This window comes from Stigmatopora nigra, chromosome 2 (genome assembly GCF_051989575.1).
Source record: "Stigmatopora nigra isolate UIUO_SnigA chromosome 2, RoL_Snig_1.1, whole genome shotgun sequence".
Lineage (NCBI taxonomy): Eukaryota > Metazoa > Chordata > Actinopteri > Syngnathiformes > Syngnathidae > Stigmatopora > Stigmatopora nigra.
Window position 1 is genome coordinate 13,754,594 of NC_135509.1, and position 12,077 is coordinate 13,766,670.

Sequence of the window (12,077 nt, forward strand, 5' to 3'; positions counted from 1 at the left end):
TTACCAGCATGCATTGCAAGACACGTGCTCACTATGACTCCCTTGTAGTTCTTTAAGGCTTTAAAATCATTAGTTTAAGATTTTTCTATTACAAAATATCTGAAACGCGCATTTAAATGTGGTTTCGGGAGGAAAATGTTAAAAGTGGCTGAATTTTTTTGTCATGGAGATCTCGCGATAACGGCGGTTACGTTACAAAATGTGTTTGGTAATTCGCACGCTGGAGGGAAGGCGTTTTATAACTAAAGCAATTGACAGTACATATAATCACAAACTTTGCGAACGATCTTTTAGCTCAAGTAAAACTGCAGCACCGTTTTTATTCCCCGATCGAGGTAAGAACTTAAATCAAACTCATGGCTCAGTCAACGCAATAAACAAATTGCAGCGTATAAACAGTTCTTACAACTTACAGCCTGTCAATCTACTTTTTTTGTGGTATAAAGTGCAATCGTTTTGTTTTATCACGCAAAATCCGTTCATGCACAGTATGCATTGAAAACAGAATGAATATTGTGGCAAATAAATAAATGAAATTGAGGATCTACCTGATCGGTTCGTCGGTGCTCATCTGAAACCAAAAAGACCTGCAACCTGGAAAAAAAAGGAAAAAATATGACCACCGACAACCCGACACAATGTTCAACTAATTAGCAAGCTGTCCAGGAACTTGATCACGGTGCTGATTGTACTAGATCCAGATGTGGTGGGTGATTGGGTGGGGGGTTATATTGGAAAACAGACTTTTCATTTACATGCAAATAAATAGAAATCCAAACTTTAATTATGGCGTGCGAATATGTCGTAAGAATGTTATCAGCGCATCATGCATGAATCAACCAATGTTTGTGTGCAGTTACATAACAGGAGTGATGCCAGAGGGTCCGGAGCTGCACCTGGCCAGCCTTTTTGTCAACAAAATGTGTGAGGGCGTTCTTTTTGCCGGCCCGGTGAAAAAATCAGAGGTCAGCAAAAATCCTAACGTGGCCTTCATCTGCGAGGCGTTCCGCATCAGCGCCACTTCCAGAGGGAAGGAAGTGAAGCTCACGCTGACGCCCATCAAAAGCGATAGCCCCGAAGCCGAAAAGGGGCAGCAGCCTGTCGACATTGTCTTTCGATTTGGCATGTCAGGCTTTTTCCGCTTCACCGCTGAGGACGAGCTGCCCAAGCATGCCCATCTGTGCTTTTATTCCATGGAACAACCTCGCAGAGTGCTCAGCTACGTGGACGCACGCAGGTTTGGTAGCTGGCAGCCTCACGGAACTTGGCAGCCCGACAGAGGACCGTGCATTATGTTTGAGTACAAAAGCTTCAGGTTGGGGATGCTTTGCACCGTGAGAATCAAATCTAAAAAGGTTATCCCCTCACATGATGCACTTATAACAACTTTGCAGGGATAATGTGGTGTCGCATCTCTCCGACCGTGCCTTTGACAGGCCAATCTGTGAAGTTCTGCTCAATCAGAAGTACTTCAATGGCATCGGCAACTATCTCAGGGCTGAAATCCTTTACAGGTGGAAAATAATGCTTTTTAACAGACTAAAACACATCTGTTTTTTTGGGGGGGGGGATTGATTTGACGTTTGTATGATTTTTTTTAGATTAAACATCCCACCCTTCGTGCCTGCCCGTTCTGTGCTAGAAGGCCTAGATTCCGAGGAAACGTGGGAAGAAAAGAAGCCTGTGAAAGATGAGATCTTGGACAAGAAGGTGAACCTGATTAAAAAGAGCGTTTTTCTTCTTCTTCTACTGCACATACAAATGTTTCAACATGAAACAATGTCTATCTCTGTGCCCTCAAGACAGCTACAAAGATCAAAGTGAAAGAAGAGAGCTCCGATCTCCTCAAACTGTGCCACACAGTTCCCCTGGAGGTGGTCAATTTAGGTGGGCCACATTGACGTCACTGTCTTGATTTAATTTCAGTCACGAGCAAGATTTAGAGCATCAACTTGAAGCGAAACAGAAAAAGCCTTTTGTTATGTACGCCCTAGGCGGGAAAGGTTACGATCCGGAGAAGGCGGACTACTCTGCCTTCAAGGCCTGGTTACGGTGTTACTATGTGGAGGGAATGAAGTCATTGCGCGACCATAATGGCAGGACTATGTGGTTCAAAGTGGGTGATCGAAATTCCTGTTCAGCATGAGTTTTTTTTTACATTTAGTGACTAAAAACAACTTTTATTTTGTATTTCAGGGCGATCCAGGGCCTATGGCTCCTAAAAGTAAGTAGCATCTAAACAAGGGTCCAGTTTTATATGCCTCTGGTTAATTATGAAATTATCATTGGATATTGGTAACATAAGAAGCTTAAATTCAGTCGACATTCTGTGGCACTTCATAGGTTGAACAATAGATGGACTCAATGCATTTTTGGGGGGAATGCTTTTTCTATTTTTTTGTTTTACTACAGTACTTTTGTTATTGTTGTTGCAATATTTACATACCTCTTTAGTATTTTGTTACTTGTAGCCCTTAACTCATCCACTACCATTGAAAATTAGTACATAGATGAATCATTTCACTTGGGAAGGCTTGCATTAAATTACAAGAAAATAGAAAGTTCTAAGTTATATATTTTCTCAAACACCAGATTCTAAATCACCGAAGGCCAAAAAGAGAATAAAAAAAGATGAGGATCATGATTACATCCAAAACAAAAAGGTAAAACCGATTATGTTTTGTAACTGGTGATTAGGAAAAAGAACTATCTACTTACAACTTTTGTGCTTGTGTTTCCACATCGTAGGGGGCCAGGAAACAATCTGAAAGTACGCAAAAGAACAAAACAGTTAAAAAGGAAGCTAAAGCAGTAAAGAGAGAGGATTTGCCTCAAGAAACCACTCGCCAAAGGAGAGTAAAAAAGAAATCCACTGAACAGAAGACAATAAACAAGACAGAGCCAGAAGAAGGTGAAAAATTTAACAGGGTGCAAAGGGATGACACTTGGGAATATGTTTAAATTCAGCATTGAAAACTCACCTTTGTTTTTCGCAGGTTCTCGAAGGCGCAGCTGTAGACTGACAAAACAAAATGTCAAGTGAAAACAAAAAAAGAAGGGCTGACTGTATATTGAAATACTGTTTTTTTATTGATTTTTTAAATAAATAAAGTTGTTTCTAAACATCATTGAAATTGTAGTTGAAAAAAAGAAAATAAATTCAATGGACATTTCACAGTAATTTGCAATATTGTAATAATGAGCAGAGTTCTCATTTTTTTCTTCATAATTGATACCTAAAGAAGCATTCAGTGATTTGGTCCAAAGCTGTCCAAAATTTACATCACACCATCCATGTACTTCACATGACCAAACTGGAAAATCACATTCAAAATGTAAGCTGCAACAACAAGCAATATTAAGGTTAAAGAAACCGTTGGAACTATTTTGGCCATTAATTAAAAAAAACATGAAATTGGTGGAGTTCCAAAATGCATTCATTGACTTTTGTGGCTTCATTTTAGACAAACCTTCAAAGACTTGCTCAAATATGACTTGTTAAACATAAACGAGCAAAAGTGATCTGATTTGAAAGGCAGTGAAGTTAAGATTGATTCCACCACCACCGGTCACTTCCAAAGGCTCAGTCTTGTCAATTTGCTCCAAAAGATCGCAACTGAAACATAAAAAAACACTTCAGTCCCACACAATTATGTATTAAAGGAAGAAAACCATGAGAGGTTACTTACTGCCAGGCCTCCTTGACCGGACACGTCGAGCGGAGGGTCGCGCTCACACCGCCGCCGTGTGCCTCGTACAGTCTGACAACAAGGGCTCCCTTCCTGTCCTCGGCCTGATTGTGAAATGACCAGCGGTGGACCCAAGGGTCTTGTTTTCAAAAGACAAATAGGAAAACTGAATAGGATACCTGCTTGACAGTCTCAATGATGACACTAGCAGGACTGATGGAAAAGGCACTCCAGGGCATCGTGTCCGGGGAGCACGATGTTAACCTTAATGGGAAGTTGAGGTTGTATGCACACTGGATGACTGCTGCCTCTTGGAAGGAACCTAAAATGCAAAATATGCTCACACAGAAGCTTTTTTTTTTTAAAGAACTGACTCCCTCCTTGTTCAACTAGATTGAATGTCAACCTGTGTGTGGCATGATTGCATAGGTAAAATTGTGTGTCCCCATATCAGCGTTGGCATCTGGCGCCTTTGGTGCCCTTAACCTGGGACAGAGAAAATATTGAGGTGTATACATCCATTCACTCTGACTGCAAACTTTGCAAAAATTGTACATCTTACAGGGAAAGCGTCATTGTGTTCTTGTGGACCGAATAGCCGTATTTGCAGTCGTTGAGCAGAGCCACTCCAAAATTGTGCTCTGACAAATCAGCCCATTTGTGACCCCAAACCTGAAAAGAGAAGCGACACCATTCATCAAGCAGGGGAACAGTACCAATATTTTGGTCCATGTTGCGCATTTATGGGTAACATACTTCAAATCTGGCCCAGTCCCATGATGTATTCCTGTGTGTCGGTCTCTGGAGATGTCCGAATTGGATCTCATATGTTGCGTTGGGACTGTGCACTCGCACTGGGAATTCAACTTTGAGAAACTTGTGTGACTCAAACCAGTTTACCTGCAGACAGATAGGTAACACCATTTATGATCTGAATAATGCACAAATGGTCCACCATGTGAACTCCAGATGCAGTTGGTGAAATAAGTTTGTTTTGTTCCAAGTATCTGTGGTTATTTACGCTCAAAAGAAATCACATTGGCTTTGTTTACATTTCAGCCAATTAATGCTTTACATTCTGTGAAATGCTAAACCTTTCTAAGAGCACGTACCTGTGTGTTGAACTTAATGTAAGGAGACATGGCATCCATGACAATTTCCTGTGTGATTGTGCTGTTGTCGCTGATCTTGAGCGTAAAGCCGACACTAGCTCTGAGCTCATGTGACAACAACACATGGACAGGCTTTACCACCCCCACCACTGGTTTCCTGTAACAAGAGGGTGGTGTGACGGTTTACTTTTAAGGTCACTGGCAATGGCTCAGAGAAAAGTGGGTGTAACATGAATGACTCACACCTTGTCTGAAGATGATAGTCCATTACATCCCAAGCATCCCAATACAGTGGTACGTCATCAAATATGACAAACTGGTTACCGCTACAGCCATCGGAAATGACTTCCCTGAAAAAAACATTCATTTGGAAATTTGTTACCATATTTAGTTTTAAAGCCTGTGTGGATGTATTTTAATATATTCTATTATAAAATATTCAGGTTACGAAAAGCCTTAATAGGAACAGTTTGTCTCTGGATATGCAAGAAATTCACGTTACGAAACTCGAAATCTCAAAAATTTAAACATCCTCTTGTAGCATCCTGTGTTTTATTGTTAATAATGCATCCAATAAAATTCAGAATGTTCTTATCTTTTTTCTCTTTTTGTATTTGTCTGAGACTTCACACAAAATTGGTATACTTTGACAATATAAAAGTGACAAAACCACTTTTGGAACATACCAATTTTGTAAGTAGAGGCACCACTGTACTGACTTTTATCCCAACTTCAATAGACAATTTGATTGCGGAACCCGAGTACCTGTTAGCTTTGACCAAACCCAATGATCTCAGCGTGCCATCTTTGTTGACAACAGTCCATATAATCCCATTTTCCATCAAGACACTGCCATCAGCCTGCAAAATCACACAACAAATTCACTACACGTGGTTTCCCACAATGCATATTCAAGAAACATATTAGCCATCGGCTATAATTACTTGTCCTTCACTATACCTGAACAGTAACACAGACTGGAGCCTGAGGCTTTGTGTCTTTAATAGGACATAGACCGATGCTAGGAGCTCTCGCTAGAACTGCGATACGAGAGACAAAAACATATCATTCTCAAAATTTCAAAATATTGTTGAGTATATCAAACATACCTAAATTATCTTCTCCGGGGCCATCTTGTATCTGGAGAACCTCAAGGCGCTCCCATGGCAGAGAGTTAAAGACACCTGTGGCCTCACCCTTGGACAACAATGCACTGAGACTTTCTTGCAGGAGTGTAGCACCAGTTTTCTTGATATCTGATGACCCACACAAGATTTTATTTAAATTTAACATCATCCAATTGTGCCAAGCACTTAGCTAGCAACCAGCCCTAATAATATTTTTGCCAAGTAATCTACTTGCTAACATCGACATACCTTCATAATATCTCAGTGCATCCTCCACTACCATCTCTATGCAAGTACCTGGGATTACATCGTGGAATTGGTTCAACAACAAAAGCCTACGAGGAAGAAACAATCATTAGAAATCGACATGTAACAGCATACAAGGTGTATTTAGTCAGCTTGAATAAGTGAATCCTGACCTCCAGAGTTCTCGCAGTTTTGCTACAGGATACTGAAAGGTTTTATCATGACAAAGTGCCAAACTGCTGGCAATCTCAATGTCATGCAGAAGTGTTTCACACTGGCGGTTGCCCTTCTTGATCTGGAATATTTACCATTTTTATACACTTTGTGGATATTTTAACATGAGAATGTTCACATATGTATGCGTCTATACCTGCGCCTGTGTGGTGTACGTGCCATTGTGAAGCTCTAGGAAAAGTTCTCCAGTCCAGGTGCATAAAAGTTGTGAATCAGCCCAAAGTTGAGAAAAGAACTCATCAGGACTGGACATTTTAACCCTGGCAGAGACAGAACCAGTATAATGAAAATAGGCAGTGGTCAACCATAATGACGGAATCAATATGAATAATATCCTTTTGATTTGAATTGGCATGGGTGTGGTCAAAATATTGGCAAGCCGTTGGTTGCGCTTTGCCCAGTCCCATTGGAAAAGTACTAAATTGTTCCGGAAAAAGGAACTGACTTGGGAAGGCCATCTGTGTCCTGGACCCGCCTCAGTCTATCCAGCATTAACTGCGTGGGACCACCTCCACCGTCGCCAAATCCAAACAATATAGCACTGTGATTGACCCGACCTTTGTCTTTGTTTTGCTTAACGGTTTTTACAAGCTGTGGACAGACAGACCAGAGGCACCCACAAGAATGTAAGCAGCGGATAAATGGGAATATGCCAATTGCTTCTTTTGAGACGCAAAAGGAAAAGGAAATTTTACTCACATCTTCAACCTTGCCCATCATCCCATAGGACTCTCCAGGTGGGAAATGAGTCAAGACTTTGGAGCCATCAAGTCCTTCCCAGAAAAATGAGCTGTGCTTTAGGAATTAGAAAATCAATTCATCAAATGAACTAAATGCCATGGTTACTGAGAGCGTTATGAATATATTATTCTTTGAACTGGCACCGAATAAACATTTGTTTGTTTACATTAATAATAGAAGAATGACAAAAGATACGTGAATGGACATCTATCATGCTCAATGGCACTAAATATACATTGTTTTTTTTTTCAAGTTAAACATTTTTTTCACAATTTACTGTACTTTCTGAAGCATAACTTACCGGGAAAGTGTTCACAAGATTCCAACTGAGTTTTTGCGTTAAAAAATTGGAAATTCCACTGCCTTGCATTATCTGAGGGAGTTGGGCTGAATAGCCAAATGTGTCTGGAAGCCAGAACTAAATCAAACAAAGCAAAAGGGTAAGTAACCAAATCAAGCATTCCTTAGATTTTCATGGGCCAATTGCTTACCTCTTTGCACTTCTTCTGAAAATGTTGCTCAAAAAAATGTTGGCCCTCAAGGAACTGCCTTACCATGGATTCTCCAGAGGGAAGATTGCCATCCTGCCCAAAAAAGCATGCAATTAAATACACTAAGAAAATACATGATGGGTAATCTCTCACAGCATTCACCATTTCCACCCAAGTCCCTCCGACTGGGATGAACTTTCCCAGCTCGACGAAATGTTGAATCACAGAGAACAGACCCGGGTACCAGTTCTTGACCCACTCAAACTGCTGGGCCTGCATGACAGTAAAAGGCTTTGAAAACGATTTGCTGCATTAGCGCGGCGATACGTGTCCAATACGTTTCAACTTGGACAACTACCAATGTTTGCTAATTATTCACCTGAGAACACGTGAACACAAACTCTGGATTTTTTTCCATGAGACGGATGGCGGTCACCCAGCTCCGAGCACATTTGCGAATGGTTTCATCGTAAGGCCACAGCCAAGCTAAAGGACAGAGGCAGAGAGAATCAAAACAAGCAAAGTACAGCTACTTTTTCATAATTCCAATTCATTATTATCATCATTAAAGCATAGTTCCTATTATATAGAATTCTGACTCATCTCATTACACCAACTAAATAGTGTTCTGTAACCTAAAACAAAAAATCTTGACCATTACATATGTCTAAAACAGTAAGATCCATAGCAAATTAATGTAAATAAGCCCCGCCCACAATAAGTATGGATATTTAGCGCAGAGACCTGAGTCGATGTGGCAGTGACCCATGGCATGGACAGTATGTTGGCTTTTGCCGTTGCTCTGGCTGAAAAAATTGTGAGCCAGAGCGTGTGCTTTGTTAAAGGAGCTAGGATCGGTCGGATCGCTCACGTTAACCATTTCATTGACGGTGAATAGCGCCTGATAACTCCGCTGGTCGTTCTCACCCAGTTCCTATTGAAGAAACAAATTACACGGCTTTTGTCGTTTGCTTCTTTTGGCTGACTTGGCCTTAAAAAAGGGGACGACTACCTTCACAATGTCAATCAGCATTTCAAAATCAGTTAGTAGCTCTCTGACAGGTCGATTGAATACCACCAGCTCCACCTTATGCACCGAGAAGGTCTTGTTTGGATCTGGAGCCGCAATCATTGACCGTTGACCGGCTCCAAAAAGGCTATTGCAGGCCAACTCCACATAGATGTTCACACTAAAATCAAAAAGAAGAGTAAAAAAACTGAATAGATTTATATCCAAAATTGCCAACTCACGTGTGTTCTTCCTCCTCTGTCAGACAATCGGAAAGGATGTAACTTGTCTTTTCGCCTTCTTTAGTCAGACTCTGCAAATTAGGAACACAGAACATCCATTCAGCATCCTAAACAGATTTAACAGGTGATAATTTTGATGACCTGAACTGGTTTTTCATCCCTCCAAAGCATCACTTCTCCATCACTCTCCCAGAGAAGATGAACCTCTTTTCCTTTCCAAGATGAAGGGATTTTCAGGACTACTTTAAACCAACATGTCCACCACCTCAACACAAATTAAGGAAAAAAACACATCACCTTATTTCCCCCCCCCCCCCCCCCCCCCACGTGTGATGTGTGAAATATACTCACGTTGGTCCAAAGTTATCACCAACTTTATAAGGTCTGAATTGCTGCGTTTGAGCTTCAGATAATGTTATCCGTTTGGAGGACATAAATGAACTAACGGATTCCAGCGGGTGAGTTTCGCCATATAACCTTGCACAAAAGAGTTGCACTCGTACTTACATGCATTCATATTAATAATAAGAATAAACACAGACAAGGGAGCTTTTATACTGTTTGTGTACATATGCTTACCGTCCTCGCAGGTTGCAGTCTGTGAAATAAATCTCAGAAACGAACTTTTCAGCTCTCTCCAACAGAGTACGCCGGTTCTTTAACACGGGTTGATGATACATAACTCACGATGATTATTTTGTAATATTGTGAACAATATGAAGGAGCAAATGAAGCTCAATGTGACCCGGAAGTAGCCTCGGTGAATGTGTCTTACCCATTCGGCCACTAGATGACAGTGTCTAATAAACTATTATAACAGTGGCTGAATACTAACGGAAGAGGGCGCCAGATATAAGTAGATGACTCAGTAACATGCAAATTGAATGTTGCTTAGTGTTATTTATTATCATCACATAAATGAAGCTGAGGAATGGAAGATCTATGTTGGTCTTTACTAAAAATCCTTTCAAACCAGGGCAAGAAGAAGACTTTTGGGAGTCCAGATAAGATTTAGACTCTTAATCTTATGTGGACTCTCTAAATTTTAGAGTAAGATGTTCGAAATGCAGTGTCAGGAGCAAAAAGTATTGAGTATTACAATATTTCTTAACAGTAGAGGGAGTTAAGTCGGACGATATCATTCTTGCTCATCTGGTTAGCGTTGCCCAAGTTGACGTTGGCATTGGGAATCGGTACCATGGTGGGTTGGTTGTTGCGGGAGAATGCATACCTGCGTGCCATTCAAAAACACAATTATTAGCCAACATCGTAATGGCGATTGTAGTATATAGTATACAAATTTTACAGTGTGTGATTGGCTGTTCAATTTGGGTGTAGTCAGCCATTAGATTGCTTTTTTTAAAATCACACAGTACAATTCATAGACCAAAATGCTTGCAGTCGAGTGGCAAAAAAAAAAAAAACTGGACAAACCTATGGTACTGCATGACAGAGTTGTAGTCGTACGGCGTGTCGAAGTTGATCGTGTTTATCTTGTCAAAGGCGTACGCCAAACCTGAATCGACATCATAATGGCATTCAACATGCAGTATGGTTTGCATGGTTTGTGTGTGTGAGTGGAAGAGTACAGACCAGATTGGATGTTCTGCCACAGGATGCGGATATGCTGATCGCGGTCAGAGCGGCACTGCTCGTGATTGAACCCGAGGGCGTGGAGCAGCTCGTGTTGGACGGTGCCGTGGTACAAGCAACCGTTGCGGTCCAGAGACAAGGTCTGAGCACTGCCACGCCGACCCACGTACGAGTAACACCTGAAAGAGACAGCAAGTTAGTTCGAGTGTACTGTGTCTATCTGCGGCCTGCAAGATGGGGCATGTCTTTCAAGCATGTAAGATAAGGGTAGTTAACGTTACAGCGTGGGCCTGTCTTGCAAAAGGGTGTGGTTGAGTTTAGGATGGGGAGAGTTATAAAATGGGGGCATGATTTTGGTCAAATTGTACAAGGCAATTGTAAAGCATTATGTGGTTGTGGAACATTATTGCATTATTGACAAGAAAAGCAAACTGTCACATATCAAAGTGGAACAAGGTCATGGTTGGGAATTAATAAGGAGGCGAGCTTTATACCCATTGTTCGACACGATATAGATGTAGTCTTTCTGGCCACTGTGAGGGGTGAAGCGAATACAGGAGACGTCGCTGAAAGACTGCAGGCCGCGCTCAATGATGGCGCGCTCACGTGATGCTGAATTGAGAAAAAATGACATTTATAACGGGACTTTAGGCGGTGTATGAAGCACACTTCATTTGAATTTGACTTTGAATTAAGAAGGGGGAAAAAATCCCCCCCAATTGAAATAGATTGGATTGTGACTGTTTGTCAAGAGAAAGTAAGGTTACTGACTGTAATGCGTGGAGATGACATAGGGCACGTAGATTCTGCCATTGGCGGACATGGGCCACATGCACCCTCGCGACGTGCACTGGTCGGCATTTCTTTCGCCGTCTTTGTCGTAAGCGATGTCATCCATCACCAGTGGCTCTTCTGCCGTGTGAACTGTTAAAAGATTACACCAAGTGGCCATTAGGCGGACATAGGTTTGTGTTCAGAATGTTTGTCTGACACATTCACTGAGTACACCATTGGCCCTTTAGTGTGACTTTGAAGAAACATTACCGACATCTTTGTTGGCCTTCCACAGAAGTTCAGACACAGACTCTTCCTGAAAAAGAAACCGACCAACCAAGTAGTCAGTAAGAACATGTTGAAATGACACCTTTTTTTTCCAAATCAAATAGCTTGTTAAAAATCATAGCATAATATACAAGTAAAATTCTGAAATTCTGCATTCATACAGATTTAAATAACTGATAATTACAATTATGCAGAACTAAAGTGCAAGGAAAGCATTTGCACTTCAGATATGTATAAATAGAATCATTCCATTTTAACCATTTAGGTAGTGGACATTTTCACACACTAACCTGCTCCTTGGATGCCCAGCTGCATTGAGAGAAGACAAGAAGCGTGAAGACGCTGAAGGTGATGAGCTGCATCATGATGGCGCGCAAGATGATGAAGGAGATGGAATCCCTGCAGCTCTGCTCTTTAAAAAGCTTACTGCAATAACCTTGACAGCACCCGGTGCTTTCCCTCCAGCCCAGGTGGGAATTCGGCAGATTGCTTTTTCTTCTTTTTCATGAAAATGTATCCAGATGGACTGAA

General features: G+C 41.3%; 3 protein-coding genes across 3 annotated transcripts; 1 reads left to right on the forward strand and 2 right to left on the reverse strand.

Annotated features, from left to right (window-relative positions):
• The first annotated feature begins 40 nt into the window (after nt 1-40).
• LOC144187273 (endonuclease 8-like 1) lies at nt 41-3,134 on the forward strand. The gene is made up of 10 exons (XM_077710610.1): nt 41-335; nt 857-1,315; nt 1,395-1,514; nt 1,602-1,710; nt 1,803-1,887; nt 1,995-2,116; nt 2,197-2,224; nt 2,593-2,663; nt 2,749-2,911; nt 2,997-3,134. Exons 2-10 carry the CDS (start codon nt 873-875, stop codon nt 3,041-3,043), a joined length of 1,188 nt encoding a protein of 395 aa, XP_077566736.1. The 5' UTR covers nt 41-335; nt 857-872; the 3' UTR covers nt 3,044-3,134.
• On the reverse strand, nt 3,068-9,571 carry LOC144187191 (alpha-mannosidase 2C1-like). Its single transcript, XM_077710603.1, is given in 25 exon segments — nt 3,068-3,616; nt 3,690-3,793; nt 3,869-4,011; nt 4,096-4,175; nt 4,252-4,361; nt 4,446-4,589; nt 4,802-4,958; nt 5,047-5,151; nt 5,567-5,661; nt 5,762-5,841; nt 5,911-6,057; nt 6,178-6,263; nt 6,348-6,469; nt 6,545-6,668; nt 6,854-6,999; nt 7,108-7,203; nt 7,451-7,567; nt 7,641-7,733; nt 7,803-7,913; nt 8,020-8,126; nt 8,385-8,830; nt 8,892-8,962; nt 9,033-9,156; nt 9,243-9,368; nt 9,471-9,571. Coding segments are annotated over 25 exon segments (3,153 nt in total). The 3' UTR covers nt 3,068-3,498.
• Nucleotides 9,572-9,771: 200 nt separating this feature from the next.
• LOC144215518 (high choriolytic enzyme 1-like) lies at nt 9,772-11,996 on the reverse strand. The gene is made up of 7 exons (XM_077744514.1): nt 11,837-11,996; nt 11,529-11,574; nt 11,256-11,408; nt 10,979-11,096; nt 10,485-10,663; nt 10,326-10,407; nt 9,772-10,122 (listed from the first exon to the last, which is right to left on the reverse strand). Exons 1-7 carry the CDS (start codon nt 11,909-11,911, stop codon nt 9,999-10,001), a joined length of 777 nt encoding a protein of 258 aa, XP_077600640.1. The 5' UTR covers nt 11,912-11,996; the 3' UTR covers nt 9,772-9,998.
• Between the last annotated feature and the right edge of the window lie 81 nt (nt 11,997-12,077).

Coding starts and splice junctions, on each gene's coding strand:
- LOC144187273 (XM_077710610.1), top strand. CDS start 873: ATGCCAGAGGGTCCGGAGCTGCACCTGGCCAGCCTTTTTGTCAACAAA. Junction 1,888..1,994: donor CCTGGAGGTGGTCAATTTAG/GTGGGCCACATT, acceptor TGTACGCCCTAG/GCGGGAAAGGTTACGATCCG. Junction 2,664..2,748: donor ATTACATCCAAAACAAAAAG/GTAAAACCGATT, acceptor TCCACATCGTAG/GGGGCCAGGAAACAATCTGA.
- LOC144215518 (XM_077744514.1), bottom strand. CDS start 11,911: ATGATGCAGCTCATCACCTTCAGCGTCTTCACGCTTCTTGTCTTCTCT. Junction 10,664..10,978: donor TATATCGTGTCGAACAATGG/GTATAAAGCTCG, acceptor TGTCTCTTTCAG/GTGTTACTCGTACGTGGGTC. Junction 10,408..10,484: donor GTGGCAGAACATCCAATCTG/GTCTGTACTCTT, acceptor ATGTCGATTCAG/GTTTGGCGTACGCCTTTGAC.